Source organism: Nipponia nippon, unplaced genomic scaffold (genome assembly GCF_047370975.1).
Source record: "Nipponia nippon isolate SJK-2023a ecotype South Korea unplaced genomic scaffold, ASM4737097v1 scaffold_8, whole genome shotgun sequence".
In the NCBI taxonomy this organism is placed as follows: domain Eukaryota; kingdom Metazoa; phylum Chordata; class Aves; order Pelecaniformes; family Threskiornithidae; genus Nipponia; species Nipponia nippon.
Window position 1 is genome coordinate 47,936,471 of NW_028262402.1, and position 22,133 is coordinate 47,958,603.

A 22,133-nucleotide genomic window follows, 5' to 3' on the forward strand; every position below is an offset into this window, starting at 1 on the left:
TGTAGGAGAATAAATCTTAAACAGATTTTAGAGAGTTGTCATGAAGAACCTAACCCATTATGACCCATATTAGAAAAATATTGGGTCAAATTCTGTCCTCATATACATTTTGAAATTTTTTTTTTATATTGGTGACACAGAAATGAAAGAAAGATTAGGATTTGGCTTAGTTTTGAGGCAGAATGAAGATGAAATCTGTCAACATCTTAGAATATATTTAGAATTTTGGATCCTGTCTTAGAAGTAGAAACCTAGAATGATCCCCCAGTCATCTCTGATGAGTTAACTTTGATTTCCCTGCTGCCCAACTGGTTGGAAACTAGTCCTGATGATATAATAATTTAAATTTGAATTTATGGAATCTGTGTAAACCCTGGCATTCAGATTCCTAATTAAAATCAGAATGTATTTGAAATATAATGGGTGGAGTTTTTTACCTTTTTATTAGTAAATCTTCTATATTTAAGAGTAGACTGCTAAAACCACAAGATTATTCAGGTTCAATTATTTCATCTTGTGTGGTCAATGAAATAACATTACAACAGCTGTAGAAGTCCCTTAACATCTCTATAGATAGACATTTCTATTTACATATGCAAAACATATTTAACAAATGCCAAAGGAAAAGTGGTAAGCAAACGCACACAGCTCTGCTCTAGAAACGTTGCTCTAGTAACTTGATCGGAAGCATGAAAACAGAAGAATGTCAAGAGCATACCTTCGCAATGAGCGCTCTGAGTGTAGCAAAGCAATGAGTCAGGTAAGTGGTGCTCTGATCACAGCCAAGAGAATTTACCAGGACCTTCAAAACTCCTCCCAAAAGATTGTCTCTGCACTCTGCTGCAAAGCTTGCCTACACATGGAGGAGAAAAAAAACAATAACTGCATGAGGTAATTCAGCAATGAACTGGCACATAGGAACTGAAGTTCTGCTCTCCTGTCCATGAGACACATCCAGGAGTCTAGAGATCGCAGTTTTTTCATTTAACATCTGCTTCAGAGGAATTTCAAAACACTTTTGTAGTGATCAGGAAGACAGAGGGGAAAATGTCCCCAACATTTCTCAATATCTGCAGACCCTCCAATGCATTTTTAAGCTCAACCAGCTTCTGCAGTGACTCTTGAAGCTCTGTTCACCTTCTATCCAATCTTTCATGTACCTTGGATCAGGAAGTAATCCTGTGGTGTGCAAGCACCATCCTTCCCCTGGCCTCCTCATGCTCTGATTTCTTGGGCGTATAGGCTAAATAGGCACACTGGTATGCACTGATCAAACCCACAACCCAAATAGTGGGGTGACTAGGTGGTATGAGTGCTGTCATGCAAAAATCATTTGCAGTACTACAAGATCTAGTAGCTAAATGCTTTTCGACTAACAGGTTTTCAAGAATGAAGTTTTCTCCTCGCTATCTATGAATATGCATGTTGCTCCAACAGTAGTATTCCCATACCCATGAATTTGGAGTGTCTTTCCTAAACCAGGAGACCATGTTTAAGCAGAGTCAACTATCATGGTTCCACTGCTGTCAAAGGACCTGTGAAATTTTACTGCATCTGACTCCTGGAAGTTAAGTAAGTTCTGTACACTACATTGCTTTAGGGGGGCATAACTCTTTTTCGAAGGACTGCATGCAGGTGGAAGATACTTTCCTGCACTGAGCACTCAGTGGGAGTCAAGATTAAATCCTTTTGTCTCACAGGATCATACATGCCAGTACGACCAAAGGCCACCCAGCAGTCTAGTTCCAAATTACTAATACCTTCAGATACATAAATGAAGATTTTTCTTCCCTCATCCTCTCCAGACTCCCAGATCATAGTAAGACAGTGGAAATAGCTTTCAACAACATCTACTGAAAACAAGGTGGTAGATTTCCCTTTCATTCACTGTAGTGCAATGCCCTACAGTAGAAGGGGCTTGTGGCAGCAGCATAAGGCAGGCAGCAATTTCATCTTTGGATTCATTCTTCTTCATCTTTTTTTTTCCCTTCAAGATAATACAAGTTTACAGAAGATCTTTAATTAAAACATTTTGCATGGCCTAAGAAACAAAACGAGAAATGAATCTTGCTTTCACTGGCTTCTGAGGGAGCAGGGATTGGTACCAAGCCAGCTCTGCCATTTCCCACCTGGATGATGTTCTCTTGCATATCAAGAATGATCAGGTTAGCTTCAGTTGCCAGGTTTCCACTGATCAGAGCTTCTTGATCTAGCTCAGCTTTTGTCCTGCAAAAAGGAGTTCTAATTAAAGCATGCAGAGAGTACCCCAAGAGTTAGATGGCCTGCTGTTTAAACAAAGCCAAAATACAAACAATACCATTCTGAATGATCCCATAAGAGCAAACAATGAAAACAGTGTTCAGAGGTGTTTCTTAAGAACTACGGAGTCAAATGAGGAGAGCTGATATTGTAGAACAGAAGTCTCGAAGGGGACACTTGAAAACTAGTTCTTCGGATAGTTCAAATAAATGCTTCTGCTTTCTTAATAGCAATCTGTGTAATGGCTACTTCGCCCTCAATATCATGTTCAATTGTTCAATAAGCTATGCAGTAATTTCTGAAAGCATTGCCTGTAGCAGGACACCAAAACCCAAAATGGAATAAAAGGCAACTGATGTAACACTTCCAGAAAAAAAGTAAAAATAGCAGGCTTGGGCAAAGGGGAAATTGCTTCAACACCATAGCAGCAGTGTTTAATGTAGGCAATTTAGTGTTGATTCTTGAGACCGTTGACAACGTAAGACAGCAGGTCCCACAGCTGCGGAGTCAATACAGCAGTGCCCCAGGCCACTTAAGAGAAGACTGAAAAATTTATAAAAGACAGAAGGTGGTGGTAAGGCAATGCATGATACCTTCTTAGTTGAGACTTAAGGACAAGGTCTGGAACGCAGCTCCTCTGCAGTTGAATGCTTTAAGCACAGGCACAGCTCATAACAAAGGTGTATTTTCAGAGATCTCTTCCATGCCAGGAACACAAAGGGAAGGCTTTGTTCTTTTTCCTAAACTGCTCAGAAAAGGGCTGTTGCATGGCCAGAAGTTGCTCTCTAGAGCTTGAGATTAGAGCTGCTCTGGTTTGGGCCAAAGTTCCTAACGTGCATTTCTGTGGGTGGAACAACACCCTTACAATCACACTTCTGAGTGACTTCAAAATCTGTGGCTTTTCTGCTATGTCCACTTACCTTTTCTGCCCAGTGGAGTCTTACCCAAAAAGAAAACCAGAAAAGTAAAGAGCCATCCTTTTGGGCACAACCAGATAATTCTGAGAAGGGCTAGGAAAGGAAGTCAGGGCAGTTGTATGGTTATTAATTACAACGACTCAAAGCAATGAAGAACAGAAGGGCCTGCCAAAAGGCTGGTGCTATAATCAAGCCAGGGATGGCTAAATATGAGTAAGTACTGAACAAATTAAGCAAGCAGCATAGCTGTTTGAACCATTTCCAGCAACCACTCAGCCTTGCACATTAACCATGCTGACTGGATCTCTCTGACACCACACTTAGCTTATAACCGCAACTACAATCCCAAAGCATGCTGGACTCAAGGAGAAGCAGGCTGAGTGAGGCTGAGTGGCGACTTGTGCAAACCTGCTGAGCCACATACTACCTGCCAACACTGTACTTATGGGACATATACACTAAAAGGATCCACGAAGGATAGGAGCAAAGATCTTGCATACGACAGTGATGAACACTGGGTCAAACAGAAAGGCCTGGACAGCATGCAGAGTTTCACTTATGTGACAGAAATTTTATTTTAAGTGGTTTAAGTGGACTACTGCAAAGAGATATTGTAGAGCGGCTGCTTGAGGACTGTTTATTCTGATTTCAATGAAACTGGTTGGAAGAAAGCAAGCTACTTTCAGGGCCAAATAAGTATCCACACAGGATCTGTACCTCTTCCAATCTAGCACAGAAGGTGGAAGGAATTTTTTTAAAGTTTGGATAAATTCCAAATTAACAACCTTGTATTCAAAAATGTATGTGATAATCATGGGTGAATGCTAGGCTACAACAACATAGGTGCCGCATAGCACAAGCCAGTGTTCTCAGTTCAAATTCACACATGTTGAAGGATATCATGGGAGCTCACAGCAGCTGGGCTGGTGAGAGGCCACAGTCTATCTGACACACAGTGGCCCATTTAGATAGTCAAAATTCAAGCAAGTATTTATGGACAAATGACACATCTCCTTTAGGGAAAAGCAACACGTTCCATGCTAACAAAAACTTAGCACATACCATATGAAAATGCTGTTAGTAACATAAATCATTCCCAAAAATACAGTTTTCCATAAACCTAGACACTGACTTGTCTACTACCATTATACTGCTGATAAGGTGAAATGTACTGAGACATCATAACTGCAACAATAAAAATATTCACAACAGAATAATCTTCCCCTACTCCTGTTAATAACTCTTCTCAATTTTAACATAGCATGTCAAACCCAGCTCAACCGATTTAATGTGGCAAAACTTATACCACAGTACTGTATACAATAAGGAGCCACAGCAACACCAAAATAAATGTCACAGCAAGCCTCTGTGGAGTATTTGATACAACTTGTATCAATAACTAGTGTTTACCACGCTGCTAATCAGAAGGAAAAGATGTGTTGATAACTAGTTAAACTTTTCAGTCAAGTGATCTCTTTGTTGTGTCATAGCAACAACTGGATACTTCTGCTGCACAAACATTTTCTATTTCTTTCTCTTTGACCGAAGAGGAAAAGGATTGAAACTGCTGATTTTGTAATAAAACATCGTAGGAGAAAGAAAAAACCGTAAAATCCCAAACATGTTGGTTCTAATAAAAGCAATATATATTTATTAAATGACTTACTTATCTTGTCTCTCATTTGCCTGCCGCCAGTGAGTCTGCTCCTTTCTCCAGCGCAGGTTTTCATTTAGCCCTGCTGATCTGTCATTCCCTAGAAGTGCAATATATGTCAGTGAGATTAAAGCAAAAGGGGACACCTGAAGTCTGATAGCTCGCTGAAAGAAGATACATGGCTGTGACAGTCTGTCAGAACTAAAACCATTCAACTTCACAGCCTCAGGGCTCCAGTAAAAGGACAGGACCCCATCGTTTTTTTCATCTAGGATTTTTAGAACATTAGCTTGCTTACGGATGTCTTCAAAGACCACAAATTATTCCATTTACTAAATGAAATAACCTTTTTTGCTATGAACAATTTGTTCTTACTGATGTTCTTACTATCTTACTGATAGTTTGACACCACTTCTTGGCTCTTGATTAGACACTAACACAATTTCTCAGAGTGTCTTAAAACTTCTTAGTTGGCCTCATATTCTTCACCCGAGAAGACCTCAGTCTTAGCTACACCTTGGATAGTTGAAAGCTAATGATATTTTTATCCACAGCAAAACCAAGAAAGGTCTGCATGGAAAAGGACTGTGGGTGAAAAATATAAGGATGAAAATGGGGAGTATTCATAAAACACAACAAACTCATTTATGTCTACAACCTCTTGAGATCCTCTCAAAAGGCATGGGGGGAGAGGGGTATGCAGTACCAGCTGGTATTCTGCAGCGCTTCATCATTTCTCCTCTGGCTCCTTCACCTCTCAGTAAAGCCTCTTCTAATCGGGCCTTAACGTCTCGTGACTTCTGGAGTGCTTGGGTGCTAACTTTATCTGAGCTTTGTTTGCCCTGAAAGTAAAGTCAAAGCAATCAACACCAATGCCTCCATCTTTGGACACGAGTCCAGATTACATCTCCAGAACCAGAAACAACAGGAGAGACCTGTTGACAGAGAGGGGGCAGAAAGCAATGAATATGACTGACTAACATATAAAGGCTAATTAAATGTTGCAGATGAGGAAATAGGTAGTATATGTACTGCTAATAAACACAAATATGTAACTCAGTGCTACAGAGAGAGAAATTAAGGTTCAGAGAGAATGTTATTTGACCTGTTTCAGACAGACCCTATCAAAGAGGGGAGTCCTGATGTCCAGTCCCAGCTCTCAACTAAAGGATCATCTACCACAACCTTGCTTTGAAATGGGAAGAGTACAAGAAGAACAGCTCCAGTACTTACAGGAGCTGTCAATATATTGTCCACCAAAAACAGCCCTCAAATCCCCAGGAAAAGGAAAATAATAAAACAATTTAAGCCAACTTCATAGGACTTCCTCAAAGGTTTTGGCTGCCTTTTGCTTAAAGGCTAGTGTCAGTTATTTTATCTGAATTAATTTGTCTATTTGTACCATACATTAGACAAGACCTAATTTAACAATTGTCAATAACAGATTTTCCCCAGGCAGCTGGAAGGTAAGGAAAAAAAAATTAAACCAAAACAGGACAACAAAATGAGGCCATGTTTTACTTACCTTGTACTCAAAGCATGAGACACAAATGAAGAGGAGGTCTAAAATCCTGTTCAACTGCATGGATGGAAGGTCTGCAATCCATTTCTGTATTAGATTCTGATCAGCATTTTTCATGATCCAGAGGAAACAGATCAAAAGGTTGCGAGTAGTATCAGGACCTAACGTGGCACTCTGTCTGTAGGGCTAGGAGCAGATAAAGTAAATGTCAGTTGAAAGAAGAAAAAGAAGAGGGAGGTCATTCACGTGAAATAAGGTTATTTAAATTCCAGTGAAATCAAATATCAGGACTGGACTTCAGTAAGTTTAACCTCTTCCAGGTTATACTGATTGTATTTTTTTAATGTATGTGTGTGTTAGTGGTAGGACCAGTTGCATGCATGTGAAAGACAGAAAAAAGCACAAGAGCATTGTTTGCTAGATGTTTGTATTTTAATTTCCTTAGAATAATGTAGAAAAAAGATCTATAACTGTTTGGTCTCCTGTTGCCACGCAGTTGTGTCAGCCAAATTGTATAGAAGATAAGAACAACCATGAAGAAAGAGATAGAGAGAGAAAAAGAAGGATCTTAAGGCCTAGATCCATGGATTCAGGTGAGATTGGGACTGGGAAGCAGAGGTGGAGTCGCAGTGGCATTTTCTGATCTGGAAATGAGTCTAGGTTGGGTGTGGAAATGGAAATAGGCATGTGGGAGAAAAAGTGGAACTACTTATGGTAAAGGAGTAATTAAGTGACTACAAGAGAAAAGGAGGAGATGACAAGAGGAATATGAGGAATTCTTTGGGGCTGGAGGAAACAAGAATGCAGTTTCTCATGACTGTAGTTATTAGTCACAAGAAAGGACAAAAGGAGAAACCAAACAAAGAGGAAAACAGATACAGGAAAGGATACTGGCAGAGCACTGGACATACCAGGGACACCAGAGACATTCCAGAGCTCCTGAGGTTGAACTGATTCCCTGCAATGGCAAGGGCCACGTTTTGATTGATTGCACCTGCAGACTCTTGTTCTTCTTCTGGGTTTCCTGTGCGTCCCTTTCCACTGCGGCCATCTGAAACTAGATGTGAAATATCCCATTGGAACTTCAGGATCAATCCAGTTGTTGCTGCTCACATGTCACAGTCTTCCATCGGGCTGTAACCTAACAAAGCAATTGGCACCTCCATCCCTGAGACTGTTGGTCTGGCTGATGTACCAAGCAGTGAAAGGGCGTAGCATTAGCCAGACACATTGCAGCCATCTGTAAAGGCTGCCAAATTGTTCAAATAAACACAGGGAAAGGAGATGTGTCCAATAAGCTTCAGGTGTTCAGACAAGCTAAATTAAAAGCAAAGGCAGCAGCAAACACGAGGTTGTCTCTAAAGTTCAGAGCTTAGCCAGCACTTCATAAGACTTGGAACCATCCAGTTCCAGTCCGTTTCAGGTAAGAGGATTATTGTGAAAACCATACATGGGTTTGGTGATATTCAACAAAGTATGTAAGTCTGCTAACAGCTGACAGAGCCAGTACGGCCTGCTTGCAAAAGAACAAATTTAATTTCAAGCATCTAGCTGCTTCTCTTCCCTGCTAGTTCTTGACATCACTTTCAGCAAACAAAGCTATTTATACATAAGTTTTGTAAAAATCTCCTCTGATTCTGAGTGTCCATTTTGTGTCCTGCAAGTCCTGTTTTTCAGAGAAGCTGAGTGACCAGCCAGTCCCAGTGTGTTCAGAATGAGATCAACAGCCTCTTGTGACAGATACTCATACAGACACTGTAAAACCTAGCCATACTGGTACACCTGGGCTTCCTCATAACGTCTCCTTTTCGTCTGTGGTATAACGATAATACTTAAATTAGAAGAATGGGGTGAGATCTGATTAGCCAACATACAATAAATGCTTTCATCCTATTAGACTGAAAGTGTTAAATAATACTTTCATAGTATTAATTTTTCATCCAGACATCTAAATGCAAAACAGAAACAGTGACAAAAATATATTCTTCAAAGATTATACCTTTTTTTCTTTATAGCTTTTATTTTATTTATGGAAGTGAAATGTGGTTTTCCAACTAGCAGAGATCTACTATCTTAGAAAAAAATGTGAAATAGCTACTTTCAGCAGTATCGTGTGAACACACATGTAGCAAAATGCAAGGAAACAGCTTAGACACTGTTTTAAAAGGCTTGATAATGTAGAGCAAAGTTATAGTTATAACAGATGATAAAAATACATTTCCTGTGTGATGATTACATTTGCCTGAGAATAATTCTGGTACCATGTTAAAAGTATTAAAGAGCAATAGAAAAAGATAGAAAGAATACAATCTAATTTCTTTAATTGTGATGTAACATGATGTCAGTATCACTCTTCTTTTCTTCCCTACTATCTCTTAAACCTATCTATATCTCAATATTTCTCACAGATCTTGCAGGCTTTATTTGCAGGATCATAGTTCTTACACTAAGAGATAGGCAGGAGTACTTACAGATACATCTCTGGTCTATCATTTGCTCATGAAGTGAGGACACTGAAGTTTTTCCTGTCCTTAAAAATCCAGTTTACTTCTAAGTAAAGCAATATTCAACCTTACTAGACTGTGCGGAATTTCCGCACTTAGCGCGATCTCTTTTATGTTTGATAGATTGTTTAGACAAGTCACTCTAAGAAGCTGAAAAATACAAAGGGAAAAAGGTCTTACTTGTAAAATCATGGAGCTGTGGCAGTGAATCCAAAATGATACCAACCAAAGGGAGGTAGAGAGCTGCAATTTTAATCTTCACCTCTTTTTTGGAGCAACGTGGGTCTAGGTCATGGGAACTCAGCAGACTAAGGATAGCACTGACAGCTTTTCTTTGCACCTTGCTAATCCTGTTAACACAAAATACATCCATGAGCTCCATTAATGGGTCATGCACGAATTATTTATGAATCAAAGATTTAAGAAACAGTCGAGCTGAAAGAAACAAATTAATACACCAATATTCATTAGATAATCTCGTCCATTCTGAGCAGAGACTCACGTTCCCTGAAAAAGGTAGCTATCTTACATCTCCAAGCCACTTCACCACAATCAAAGAGCACCCAAGTCTTTCAAAGTTCTAATGAAAATTCAATATGGTGAAGAGAGGTGCTTAAAGAAAGGCATCAGATTCTGGCCAAAGTTTAGCTAAACTCTTAAGCTCAGAAAAAGGCAGAGGTGTTTTAGAGAGAAGAGCAACTGAAATTTTAAGTTGTGTTCTCAATTCATGTATTTAGCCAACACTACTGCAACAAATAGTACATTTTTATTCACTGGGACTAACATACTGCAGACAGAACAATGACTGGGTTATTGCTATGTTATAGAGTGACTCATTGAAAAGAGTGGGGGAAATAGGACTGTCCTGGAATCAAACTATGACCTTGCCAAGAGTAATAGAGTCATTCGATTGCATTCTAAAATCTGCAAATTGGGATACTCACCCCTCACCGTCTGTGTCCAGTGCTGCTGCCAATTCAGTGAAAAGTAAGCCGGTCAGAAAGTGCTGCTGACGGTATTCAGCTGAGAGGTCAAACATACCAGCGATTTTCTGGTCCTGGAAACTAGAGCAGGAGCTAGAGTTCTGCAGAAGTATATTGGAAATGTTAAAGAATGGTCACTGAAATCCAAGCTTCTTAAAAAGATTGTAGTCACAGTCCATGTAGCTAATGGAAAATCTCTACCAGAGGAAAAGCACAGACTTTGAAAGAAGGTTGGACATTTGGAGGAAAACATCTGAGTGTGAAATAAAAAGCACCTAGTTTCAAATGAGTTGCTTGCTAGGATGCAATCTCATCCTTTCCATTCTGTGCAAACAACTCATTTGACATTTTTTGAGATGTAAAATTCCTACCCTGTATTCATTAGTTTGGACAGGACACAAAGTCAGAGTTCTCCATGTTTACCACTCTTTACATTGCTCTTACTGTTGCAGAGCAGCCATTGGGCCTTGTACAGCAAGAGGCTGCCCCTACATTAAGAGGGACCTTCGTGTCAGAAGCTCTGCACTGTGCCTTCTTCAGCATCCATGCTGTCTAGCAGGGAAGTAAGGTCAGGAAAGACATGTGAAGAGTGTTTCCGTTCACCCTGGAAATCCTTCGCTGAGCTTGCTGGCAGCTGGCATAATTTAGAGCAGCCTTCAAACTGCTGTAACTTATGGCTATGACTGATATATAACCAGCCCAGGAATGGAAAGTTGCTGCTATATATGTGTTGTGAACTTCTTAGCTTCTCCAATCATAGGTCTGTGCCACAGGTCACCTGGAATGTTTTTGTCCCCTGATCAGGTAAGCATAAGTCTTAGACTCTACTCCCCAGTGCAGCTACTGCAGTTTACGAGTCCAAATTGTGCTTTTAATTTATATTCTTCAATATTCTCTCCCAATATTTCTGTCAGTCACCTGGGAATAGTCCCAGAAAACAAACACATGAAGTAGCAGTATACCACACTGTGGTAGCTGTCTCCCAGCATATTGGGTCAAATGAAACTCATGTCTCTGAGCAGCCCCATATTTTGGATCCATGTACTTAAGCCCACTCCCATTTCAACCTCAAGCAGACAGGCATTGGCTATACTAGGTTTGTGTGGAATAATGTTAAAGTGTAGAGCACCCAGTTAAGTGAATTTGGCTTCTCTCCAAGAATTCCAAAAGATTTATTCACAAGGCCACATTTCTTACTGAAAATCTAACTCTAGCTGGGCAGCACTCCTGCAGACAGACCAAAATTACTACAAGAGTGCTCAGCTAATGCATTAAATCATCCAAGGGCCACAAAAGCCTTGTTGATTTGCACAAGTTGCACTTCATACGTTACTCCTAAAGGAGAAAAAGAGTTGGTGATGTTGAAGGAAAGAAGGATTAAAACTGGTGTCTGCCCAGCTCTGACTTGCTAGAACTAGTTGCAAGAGCTATGCTGACTTCTTTTTTTTCCCCATAAGCAGAAGAGTCCCATTTCTAGTTCTTTGGCATCCAGGATTAGCATTAAGTAAAACTATTGGGAAATTCTGACTCTAAGACCTTCATGCTTTGCTTTTAAGACCAGGAAAAACTTCAAAAAAATATTATTTACTATTATTGACCTGGCAGAACCCTTAAGGTATGAGATGTAGCACCTCTTAGCATCCAACCAATTCTTTGGCAATGACACTTGAAAAAGAAACAGTAAATTTGAACTGCTCTCTTACTCAGAGTGTTTTTGTACCTTCCACCATTCTTAGCTTCAGTTCCATTCCCCTGCATCCAAGAGCTGTGGTAATTACGAAGCATTGCACTGAAATGCTTCATCCCAGTCCTGACCTCTGCAAGACCACTGAGGTGGAAAACAGGCAGGCTATCACCCGTTGTGAAGGGGTCTGCCCCATGGCAAAAGCAAGATACCAGCTAAGTAGAATGTAGAGGGGAAGAGCACAAGACTGGCAAAACAGTGTGTCGCGTGCCAGGCAACAATTTCTTTCTTGAATGTGTTTGTCAACTCCATGGCTAGGATGGTGGATGGGAGGTCCTGACATTCGAGAAGTCTAGAGCTGTGTCAGTATCAGGTCAAGTCTGGAAATATGTGCATGTACTTGGAATGACAACCTGGGAGAAATGAGAAGTGATGAGGAGGGGCATTCACAAAAATTGTGTGGAGATGTCTACTCAGGACACCTGAGTGTTTCCACACAGAAAAATCATAAAGTTCAAATAAAAGGGAAAACACTGTCCAGAAAACACAGAGAAATCATTGGGAAAGTCATAGCATCATCTGTACCACTGGGGCAGGGAGGAATCCAGAACAAAGAATGCTGCTATTTGAAAAGGAAAGCACGATAATCCTGCCCTGAACAACACTAAGGCTTAACAGAAATCCATGATTCCAGGATGTTGAAAATTGCAGTGTTTTAGTCACTAACATAGCAGTAGCATCTACATCCACTTGGAGAACAAGAAGTTCATCTAGAAGGCAAACACACAGGAAGTTTGCTGCACACTACTGCATGCCATAATTCTCCAAAACAAATACTGAAATACATATTTGTGGTTGTGTATGTATGGGATATAGTTGCGCCTGTAAATTAGCCTTCAGAGCCATGTTCCTTTTGGACCTTGTATGTCTACCTTAACAGCCATTTTCTGTTTGCATGTTTCTAGAGGGGCACATACCCGTGTCATGTTAAGTTTTAACTTGTGTACATGTAGTTTTGCAGTAGTACTCCCTTAGCCTTTATTCTTCTGCCCCTTTTATTTCAAGAGAGAAGTTGTTCTCCCTGATCCAACAGTGGCTAATTCTAACCTAAGTATCTGAATACAGAGCAACATAAGTCTTTCTCTACATGTGTGCTTCATGTGACATTCATGCAATATCCTCTAATGGATGACTACCTGGGAGGATAAGGAGGGGGAGGGGGATGCTGGAGCAGACGCGGAGGTCATGAAGAAGAGGTTCAGATTGAGGTAATGCTCATGGCTGCAGAGAATTCTCAGGAACTCCAGCCTCATGGAAATCAGGGTGGAGAGTGAATTCAGCTTGTTTGAGAGCTAGAAAAGCAAATTAAAAAAAGTGTCATGTGATGGGCATGCACTATTTAAAATAACATGCGCTGAAATATCCTGCTTCCTGAAACAGAAACAGACAAATAGCCCAGCATGCATTAAAATGAGCACTGGCTCCCTGCACCTAACTAGTTTCCATCCATTAGCTGCTCTTTTTTTGGCAGTGGTGGTGTCTCCCTCCCCTCTCCCCGGCTAACTTACCAACTTCCCAAGAGACAATAAATTGTTTGGTTTTTTTTTTCTCCCAAAAGAAAAACATACAATATTTTTTCCCTTCTTCATACCACAAAGATTAAAATCAAACAAAACTCTGCTGAGTCTGTGGCAAACTCATAAAAGGTCCTGCTACGCAACACAGAGCATCAGTGGTCTTGTTATTTCCCTTCATATCAACAATGACATCAGTGGAGTATTGCACATACTATAGGAAACTGGGGTGGTAGCCACCTTATGTTCTCCTATCTACCATCAGCTGACACAGGGCCTTCCTTTGGCAGAAAAACTACACCAGGTGTATCAGGTCACAAAACAGAAGGAAAACTTTCCTTTTCAAATACAACAAATAATTTAATAACAAAATCCTGCATCATCATTTATTTTTAATTTTGGCAGGCTTGTAAAGCAAGAAGACAGAGATGGATCATTTTGACTGAACCCCCCAAATCTAAATACTGTCCATCACAGCAGTGTACTGGAAGAGTCAGGGACCAAAAGCTGCTCTGTATTGTGGGCAGACCCTGCTGCTAAGGGATGTAAAAAACTAAGGGAAGAAAAGTAGCTCCATGGATGCTCTGCAGCAGTGCAAGGTACAACATTTCTAAAAGAGTCCTAACCTCCAATCAATTTTTTTTTCTGCAGACCACAAATCAAAAGAGGTTTAAAGTCTCTGTGTATGCAATAGGAAATAGGAAATTTACCTGGCCCTTTAACACAACTAAAAGGATCTTGATGGATAAATGAATCAAACAGAACACCGGACTGGCCATAAGCCAAATGCAATCCCAATCACGCATGGTGCCTACCTGATTACAGTAATGTTTGATGAGATTAAACACAAATCCTCGGTCCATTAAAGAAAGAAGATCATACAAGAAAAACGCCAGGCTGATATTAATTTTTTCTGCTTGCTCACTTTCCTTTAAAAAAAAGGAAAAAAAAGAATTTCAGTTATGATGTATAAAACTTATATAAGGGTGGAAGACTTTTTAGAATCATTAAAAAATAGGGTAGGGGACAGCTCCCAGAACCACCTCATGGAACATATTGGACAAGATTGTTTCAGTTCTCCAGTTTATGTGATCTTGTTAAAATTATGCAGAATCACTCCTGTAAATTATTTCAGCTGTTGTAGCTTTCACAGATGAATATCACAGGACGAATGAACAAGTTTATCTATGCAAACCTTTGGGCTGACAACAATGAAATGGAATTTGAGACCTCTTCTGAATTCCCTATGGGCTGAAATCCTGCATATGCCTTTTATTTTCATTGAACCTTTAACATTACAGAGTTCTGGTTTAGGTACTTAAAACATAAAATATTGTTTTAAAATATTAATAAAAATCTGCACTGGCTCTGCTGATGGAATGCCAAGTATTCTGTTTAGAAAATTTAAGTGTAAAACTGATAGTAAAAAAATACTGGTAAGATAAATGTGTGGGTTTTACCATTTAGCAGCTAAGTTCTTGCATGCTTAGAATTGGCCTGATTATCAGAGATATGCATCCTGCAAGTAAAAATCACAAAGAAAGAACTTCACGTGCCCTCTAAAATAAAGCTACAGTTACTTCAAACATACCAATTTAAATCATAAAATCTCAGTGGTGTACGTAGTTCACCAAGAGGAATTTGTGGTGGTGCCTGAGGGATCTGCACACATTTAATGCTCAGAGCCCTCAGGTAGGTTCACTCAAGACTGACAGACAAGATGACTGAGAAAAATGTTGTCCCTACTCATGTCTCTGACTAGTGAGAACAGCTGTGCAGCACCTCAGGGTGGTTACAATTTGATTTTTAATTTTTCAACCTTTTTGTTGCTGTTCAGGAATATAGATATATATATTTCGTACGATCTGGAATTTACAGAGCAAAACATTTTTCTCCTGTGAAGAAAAAATTAGTTTTCCACTGCCTTACTGGGTAGGCTAAAATATGCCAGACATATCACTGTAGAATCCCAGGGCAATCTGACATGCTCAACCATGTATTGAAACACAGATTATTACTGCTCGGGTTTAAAAATCAGAGACACATTACCTACTGCTGCTCTGTACAACTAACCAATGGCCCTAATTCTGCAAACACCGCAGTGGGATTTTCACACATAATCAGGTTCTATACACTCACTCTATCAAAATCAAATTGAATTAACAGCCCATAAAACCCTGTGTATTTCTTGTGAGGAAGCTATAAAATACTAATCTCTTGGCAAAACCTACAGTTCTGTTAAAATATTTTTAATGTAACAAATTTTTATTACACAATGTATTTTTTAAAAAAAGGTCACTGACACCTTAAGTAAACATTTCTGTGGAAATGATTTCTCTGCATGTGGCTATCACAGAAGCACACCAAAGGATCAAGCAAAGGGTAAAGCTTCAGGAACAACTTCTTGGTGGACAGTGACAATCACTTCTGCCATTCTCTGCTCTCAGTTGTCTGGTCTTGGCCCTTTCCCAGTTTCTCCTCCTCAGCAGAACAGTGGGGCACACATGGAGAAGTGGATTGGGAAACTGAGCTGGTTGAAAAGTGGCCCAGCAGGCCAGCTCTCCAGCCTGGTCTGCCCTGTGGCAGAGCACACTGCTGGGCTAGCACAGTGCATTTGACAGCTCTGGGCATGAGACAAGTCACTTCCAACATCTGAAAAAACAATAGTCACCCAGTGCCTATCTGCGGTCTTAACTTTGTCTGTGAGCCAGTGCGGAGTGACATCAATGATGTAAGCTGACAGTATTAATGTTAAAATATAAATTACATTTTGTGATCCTTTCAACTTTATAATCCATTACATCAGTGCAACTTGTTAAAATATATCAGGAGAAAGAATTTCATGGGATTTAGGGCTCTAAATCCAGTGCCTTTTTAAGGAGATCTGGGGTTAGATCACTCATGGCTGGATTTCGCAAGCCTCAGGAGGAATACTGCCTTCATATTGCACAGCCCATTGCTGTCAGAGAAGTCAAATGTGAAATAAAACACTATGCGGTAGAAAGGAGGGTAACAGGAAAGGGGGATAAAAGGAATAGGTGATAGGTTGATGGTTGGACTCAATGATCTTAAGGGTCTTTTCCAACCTTGACGATTCTATGATTCTATGATTCTATGATTCTATGATTCTATGAATAAGCCCTGCTTGGGCTGCAGTTTGATGTCCTGGCTAACCTGGCATAAAGCAGCACTGCAACTGAAAATCGGTGTCCAACCTTTCCTGTCAATGGGAAAGGGGATTCCCTCTCTGCACCCTGCAGCCACACCGAGAAGCAGGCTGGGGAGCTGAGCTGAATAAAAACAAACTGTCGGCCAGGGGAGCACTGGGCTGCTCCTTGCACAGCCACAACTCCCGCTTAAGGTCCATGTGAGAATACCACCTCAGTTTTGGCCTAATTCTAGTGACACTGCTGAAGGTGAAATGGGGTTTAATACAGCTCAGTGTAACACAAGGTGAGTAGCAATGATCCATGGTGCTGATTTCATGCATTTACCTTTGGTGGTTTGACTAAAAGTGCAGCAATCTCTGAAGTAACCACGCTAACTATAGTGGTAATATCATCTTTGAAGCGATCGGAGAACCGGCTTCTTCGTGGGTTGTCTTGCTTCTCTAGGTTGTGAACATACTGAGCCATACTCTTTATCTGCAAAGCAGAAAACAAAATATTTTAAAAAATGCCCAAACCAGAGGTAAAACTACTGCTTTAAGTTAGCCCATGGAAGTAAGATTCCCTGCTTGTTTTTCCCTGAATGTAATCACTCTCATCTTCTCAGAGGTGCTGTGATAAATCCTACATGTACTGGCAATGACAACAGAGAGCCTAAGACTCAAACACAGACAGACACTGATTCCTGTTCATGTTCACGCAGTTGGCTACTCTCAGCACCTGAAATCAGAATCACCCTCCCCAGTCCCTTGCATCTGCAGCTCTGAAATACTGCTGTTTGCAACTTCTGTCCTTCATGATGACAGACAGGGAGTGACACTTCTGGAATGAATTCTTATTTCTTGACCTGCTGTTGGGTTGCTTATATGCTGCCAGTGGAAATCAGTATGTTTTTTCCACTGACATCCATCACCTCAGGGTTCTGTGAAACTGTGAGTTTGGGGAGCCTTGTCACTGCCCCCATGTTGTTAACAAAGTGAAAAAGACAGGAACAGTATTCACAGAAAAGCAAGGGCTCAGTTTGATGTCTGTCTTTCAGCATTCTGCAAGCTGTGGACCACTGTGCATGTAGTTCATGCAGGGCTGCCATCACAGGCTGTCAGCTGGGAACAGGGGCGAATATTGAGAATTCTTCAGTTGTACTTCCATTATTTGGGACCTTCCCTTTTCACACTGGGGCTGAGTAACTGAAGAGATCGCCACCCAACTAAATCTGTGCCTGGAGTAGCTGCTACATTTCACCAGTAACTTACTATAAAATACCACTGTCAAATCTTACCAGGAGCTCAAAGAAGAACCAGGCATACTTGAAGACAGATTCTCTCACCATACCCGTGCTGACCACCATCTGCAGTGCCAGCTCCTCGTGGAAATGCTAGATAATAAACACAGAGTGTTTGGAAATGGATTTTCAATCAACACACCTTCCAGTTTCAACATCCCCCCTCTTCCCTGTGGGAAACTCCCCCATATTTGAGAGTCAGCAGCTGGATGGGGATGTGTGGACATCCCTGTAGGATGAGAAGGCAATTTTGACCAAAACAACATATAAGGAACGTTGATGGCAAACAGACTTTGGGACCCATTTTTCTGACGATCCAGAACCCTGGATAATTAAACTGGGAAATGCCTTTGGTGTATCCTCAGGCCATTGGCTGTGTGCATGACAGGGAGCAATCACATTCCCCAGTCCACGCTAAGCATTTCCATTTAGCACATCCATGTTTTTTGAGAGAAGGTAGAAGTAAGATTGTTTCTGTGGTGGGAGAGAAGGACACAGCAATAACCACAGCAGAGCTTGTACAGAGGTTTGTAGCTGGAGACAATACTCTTTGCAGTGAGATCTGACCATAAGACACCCAGTCCCCATGATCAAAACTTTTAGGAAACTCAAATCTAGACTAAAAATTTATTGCAATGTCTATTTTCCAATCCTGACACAAACAATAAAGCTAATGAGATTCCTAAGCATATTTACATTGAATAAGACATATTAATCCATCCAATATTCAGATCGGCTACAAACCGCTATGCTTTTTGGCAGAAATCAAACCAATAAACAGGAGTAAGAAAGGAGAGTTTCTTAACTGTAGCTCAGATTCTGAACTGCTCATTGCAGGGTTTTTCTCCTGCTTCTTCATCCAAAGCCACTGGTGCTGCTGAATGCCAAAACCAAGATACAGCTCTGGAAAAATTGTCTATGTGATATGGTATCTTCTCTGTTTTTAAAAAGGTATTTTGAAATACATACTCAAGATAGAAAGGAATTTCTTGGTTCTAAAAGCTACAAAAACAGGAAAAGAAAAACATTCTTTACAGAAGAAAGAGATGGCAAACATTTCTGAATGCAGTTTACTGTAACATGTAAAGGCAGGCATCCAAGGGCAAACAGCAGTGGAAAAAGGCAGATGCTCTAACACCTTGAGAAAGAGAGCAAAAGAGAGGATCCAGGCAGGCTGCTACTTGTCTAAATATGTCCTGGAAAAAGAATCTAAAGACTCTGGAGCAGAAGCAGAAAAGTTTGGGTAATATTTACCCACTGATTCAATATTCCATCACAAACTCCTTGTTTGATAAAACTGGTTGTTATTTTGTTCTCTCTCTCCTCTCTTCTCATTTAGAAGTGCTAATTACCAGCACTGCCTCAGGAGGCTCCAGGCTCTGTTAACGTGCGCCCTCACGCTTAGTGGTAGGCTACCTTTTTATTGGATGGTCTTGGGCTTGCACTAACACTTGGCATGTCATTTGTTCCTTCGACGTAGAAAGACATCCGACTGGAACTGTGATCCATAGGCTGGAGGGCATAGCCAGAAGAAAAACATAACAGTAAGTTAATACATAAATTAAGCTAATTACAGAGAGGAAATCAGCAGCGGTGATTTTTTTGGAAGGCATGCACGGATGTTCACGTGAACAGCTCTTCTCTCTCCTTCTCCCCACCCCCCGTCCCAGTGGAGGCCAAAGACCACCTGAATGCAGCAGCCGCAGCAGCGTGCAAACGCCAACACTGCCATCACCTGCCCCATTTCAGCACTGCAGCTGCATTTTGGAAGCGCTACGATTCACCCTTTGAAGGGTAACTGTCCTTTAAGTTCATCTGGTGGCTCTACATCCGAAATTAACTAGCATCTGGGAGTCTTCCTTCCATTGAAAGTAATGCCAATTTAAAAGGCAGTGAAATGGCAGTAGGCGATTGTAAATTGCTACTTTTATCAATGTGATGAAGCTGTAATATCAAACATTAGTTTTGTATCAATTTGGAAAAAAACCCGCCTTGAGTGCTGTTTTTTTAGGACACAGTACGTTAGAGTAAAATTCATAAAGCTATTAAGTTCAACTCTACATTATTAAAAATTGCTATGGATGAATACGTATGCCCATATAAACAAATCAAATAGATTGGCAAAGCCTGTGCATCTTACTAGTTCTGGTTTAATTTGCTGAAGACAAGCACCCATTCACTTTAACTGGAGAGGCACATGATCATTCAACAGAGAAAACACTTCAAAATGTTTCTGAAAATAACCTGCTTGAGCAGCAGTATTTTACATATGTAACACTCAAAGAAAAGGGTGGGGGGGATACAGTTCAGAGCTTAGCGGACATGCTGCTGCAGTGCTCTGCCAGGGCTGCAGCTAGGAGCAGGCTCCTTGCACAGGGGAAAAATCCGGCTTTTGTCAGAGGCACAGCTTCCCAGCTCCTGCTGAATGGGGAACTCCAGATTTTGCTTTCCCCAGAGAACCGAGCACAGACGTCCTCGTAAAGCTCTGAGATGAGCCTGGGATGCTGTAGACCAGCAAGCACCAGGTGCCAATGAGGGAAGCAGAATCCTGCTTCTCAGCTGTCATTGTCTTTTCTGTCCTGCAAGCTGTTGGTGGCATATGTAGATGTGGATGAGAAAGACAGAGGAACTTTGTGTTTCACTCTGTGGTGGAATTAAGGATTTGGAAAGACCCAGTTACAAAATACGCACATGGCATCTGTACTATAGCAGATAGAAAATCATGGGGCTGCTGTCATATAAATTGCCTACTTTTTTTTTAACACGAAACTATTTAGCACTAAACAGGCTCTGTGATTTAAAAAAAAAAAGAAAAAGAGTTAAAAGGAGCAAGAATAAATTATCAGTGCATTTTAGGAAAACTGTTTCCCTTCTGAGGACTCTTTCACACCTTTCAGAAAGTGAATCTGTTCCCAGTGTAATCAATAGTAGTCTTTTCTAACACTGACTGGGCATCATGGGCCAGCCCACATCACCAGACATGAACAAAACCTAAATGTCAGGAAGAACAGGAGAGTGAGGCACGTCAAAAAAGCAAACCCCTCTGTGGAGTGTCTAAGCCTCAAACAGGAGACAGAGTTCTTACCTCTTGCTCTCTTCACTGATAAGATACATCAGAATTTAGCAATGAGATTTAACATGTCCCTATGCCAAAACAGATAAACAGCAAATGCTTCTGGTGATACATACAGCGCATTTACAAGAAGCAAATCCAACCCTCAAAGAACGAATCTAGATTATCAGGTTTTGGTCCATACAATTCTCCAGACATTTGACTTCATTATCTTACCTTGGATGACATGATGTTTTTGACCTCCTCGTCTGTAGCAGTTTGTGTAACAGTGATGTCAGGATTGCTGCAGCTTATCACTCGGCTCTGCAGGAGTTTACTCCCAACAGCCATTGCAGAAGTGCGTCCAAATGTGTAGTAACGAGACTCTGTCAAAATGGCACTGCTGCCTGCACCTGCCCATAGGGAGATGTTTGAACTAAGACTAAAGGCCATATATATGACACAAACATGAGATTCAAGCCAGCTTTTCTCAGTGCTGTTATAGCATCAGCATTTTGAATAGCATAAAGCTCCTGAAAATCTCACCACCAACTGCTTTGTTAACAAATTACATAGGCATTGAATAATAAAGTGCAGATGTTTTCTGAGTCAACAGCTCCCAGGGTGACTGCACAAGCAGTAACAAAAGATTAACAGGGCTACGTGAGCAGCAGCACTATTAAAATAGCTCTTTCTTCTTCCCATCAGCTCTTCTTAATTTGCTGTAGATTAAGACAAGTTTTACAGGCCTAAACACAAAATACCACCTTCAACACACAACATTTAACACCACGTTCAAAGTATCCAAGGATGCAGGGAGCACTGCCAGCAGGAATTTCACTAAATGATTACCTAGTTTTCAGCTTCCCCATGGACCTTATTTTTCCAGGATAAAGAATTTCCAAGTGTAGGCAAGCTCAGAGATTTTAGCACATCCTAACATCAGTCTAAACGTCCCTCAAGGTACATTGAAATGAATATTTGAAAGAGAAAAGGGCCTACCTATCTTTAGCACCCACAGCACAGCTGCTTGGTGGCAAGTCAGTTAATACATGGCAATTGAGCAAATGAATCCTACAGACTTTAGGACAATGGACTGCAGCAGAATAACAGAACGGTTGAGGTTGGAAGGGACCTCTAGAGGTCATCTGGTCCAACCCCTCTGCTCAAGCACGGTCACCTACAGCCAGTTGCCCAGGACCATGTCCAGACAGCTTTCTAATATCTCCAAGGTGAGAGACTCCACCACCTCTCTGGGGAACCTGTGCAGTCAGTGCTCGGTCACCCTCAAAGGAAAAAATGTTTCCTGATGTTCAGAGGGAACCTCCTGTTTTTTGATTTGTGCCCATTGCCTCTGGTCCTGTCACTAGGCACCACTGGAAACAGCCTGGCTCTGACTTCTTTACACCCTCCCTTCAGGTCTTTGTATACATTGAAGATCCTCCCTGAGCCTTCTCCAGGCTGAACAGTCCCAGCTCTCTGAGCCTTTCCTCATTGGAGAGATGCTCCAGTCCCTTCATCACCTTCGTTGCCCT

The 22,133-nt window shown here is 40.9% G+C and overlaps 1 protein-coding gene across 5 annotated transcripts in view; it reads right to left on the reverse strand.

Annotated features, from left to right (window-relative positions):
- DOCK8 (dedicator of cytokinesis 8) overlaps positions 1 to 22,133 on the reverse strand; it is a 94,445-nt gene that overhangs the window by 17,742 nt on the left and 54,570 nt on the right. For all 5 annotated transcript variants that reach the window (XM_087741486.1, XM_087741483.1, XM_087741484.1 and 2 more), the window contains 14 exons: positions 20,836 to 21,011; positions 18,963 to 19,058; positions 17,544 to 17,639; positions 16,592 to 16,741; positions 13,913 to 14,026; positions 12,720 to 12,875; positions 9,801 to 9,940; positions 9,037 to 9,206; positions 7,264 to 7,409; positions 6,356 to 6,538; positions 5,537 to 5,672; positions 4,843 to 4,930; positions 2,130 to 2,226; positions 719 to 853 (listed from right to left, as the gene is read on the reverse strand). In XM_087741486.1, coding sequence (XP_087597612.1) covers positions 719 to 853; positions 2,130 to 2,226; positions 4,843 to 4,930; positions 5,537 to 5,672; positions 6,356 to 6,538; positions 7,264 to 7,409; positions 9,037 to 9,206; positions 9,801 to 9,940; positions 12,720 to 12,875; positions 13,913 to 14,026; positions 16,592 to 16,741; positions 17,544 to 17,639; positions 18,963 to 19,058; positions 20,836 to 21,011 — 1,883 coding nt within the window. The remainder of the gene's footprint in view (positions 1 to 718; positions 854 to 2,129; positions 2,227 to 4,842; positions 4,931 to 5,536; positions 5,673 to 6,355; positions 6,539 to 7,263; positions 7,410 to 9,036; positions 9,207 to 9,800; positions 9,941 to 12,719; positions 12,876 to 13,912; positions 14,027 to 16,591; positions 16,742 to 17,543; positions 17,640 to 18,962; positions 19,059 to 20,835; positions 21,012 to 22,133) is intronic.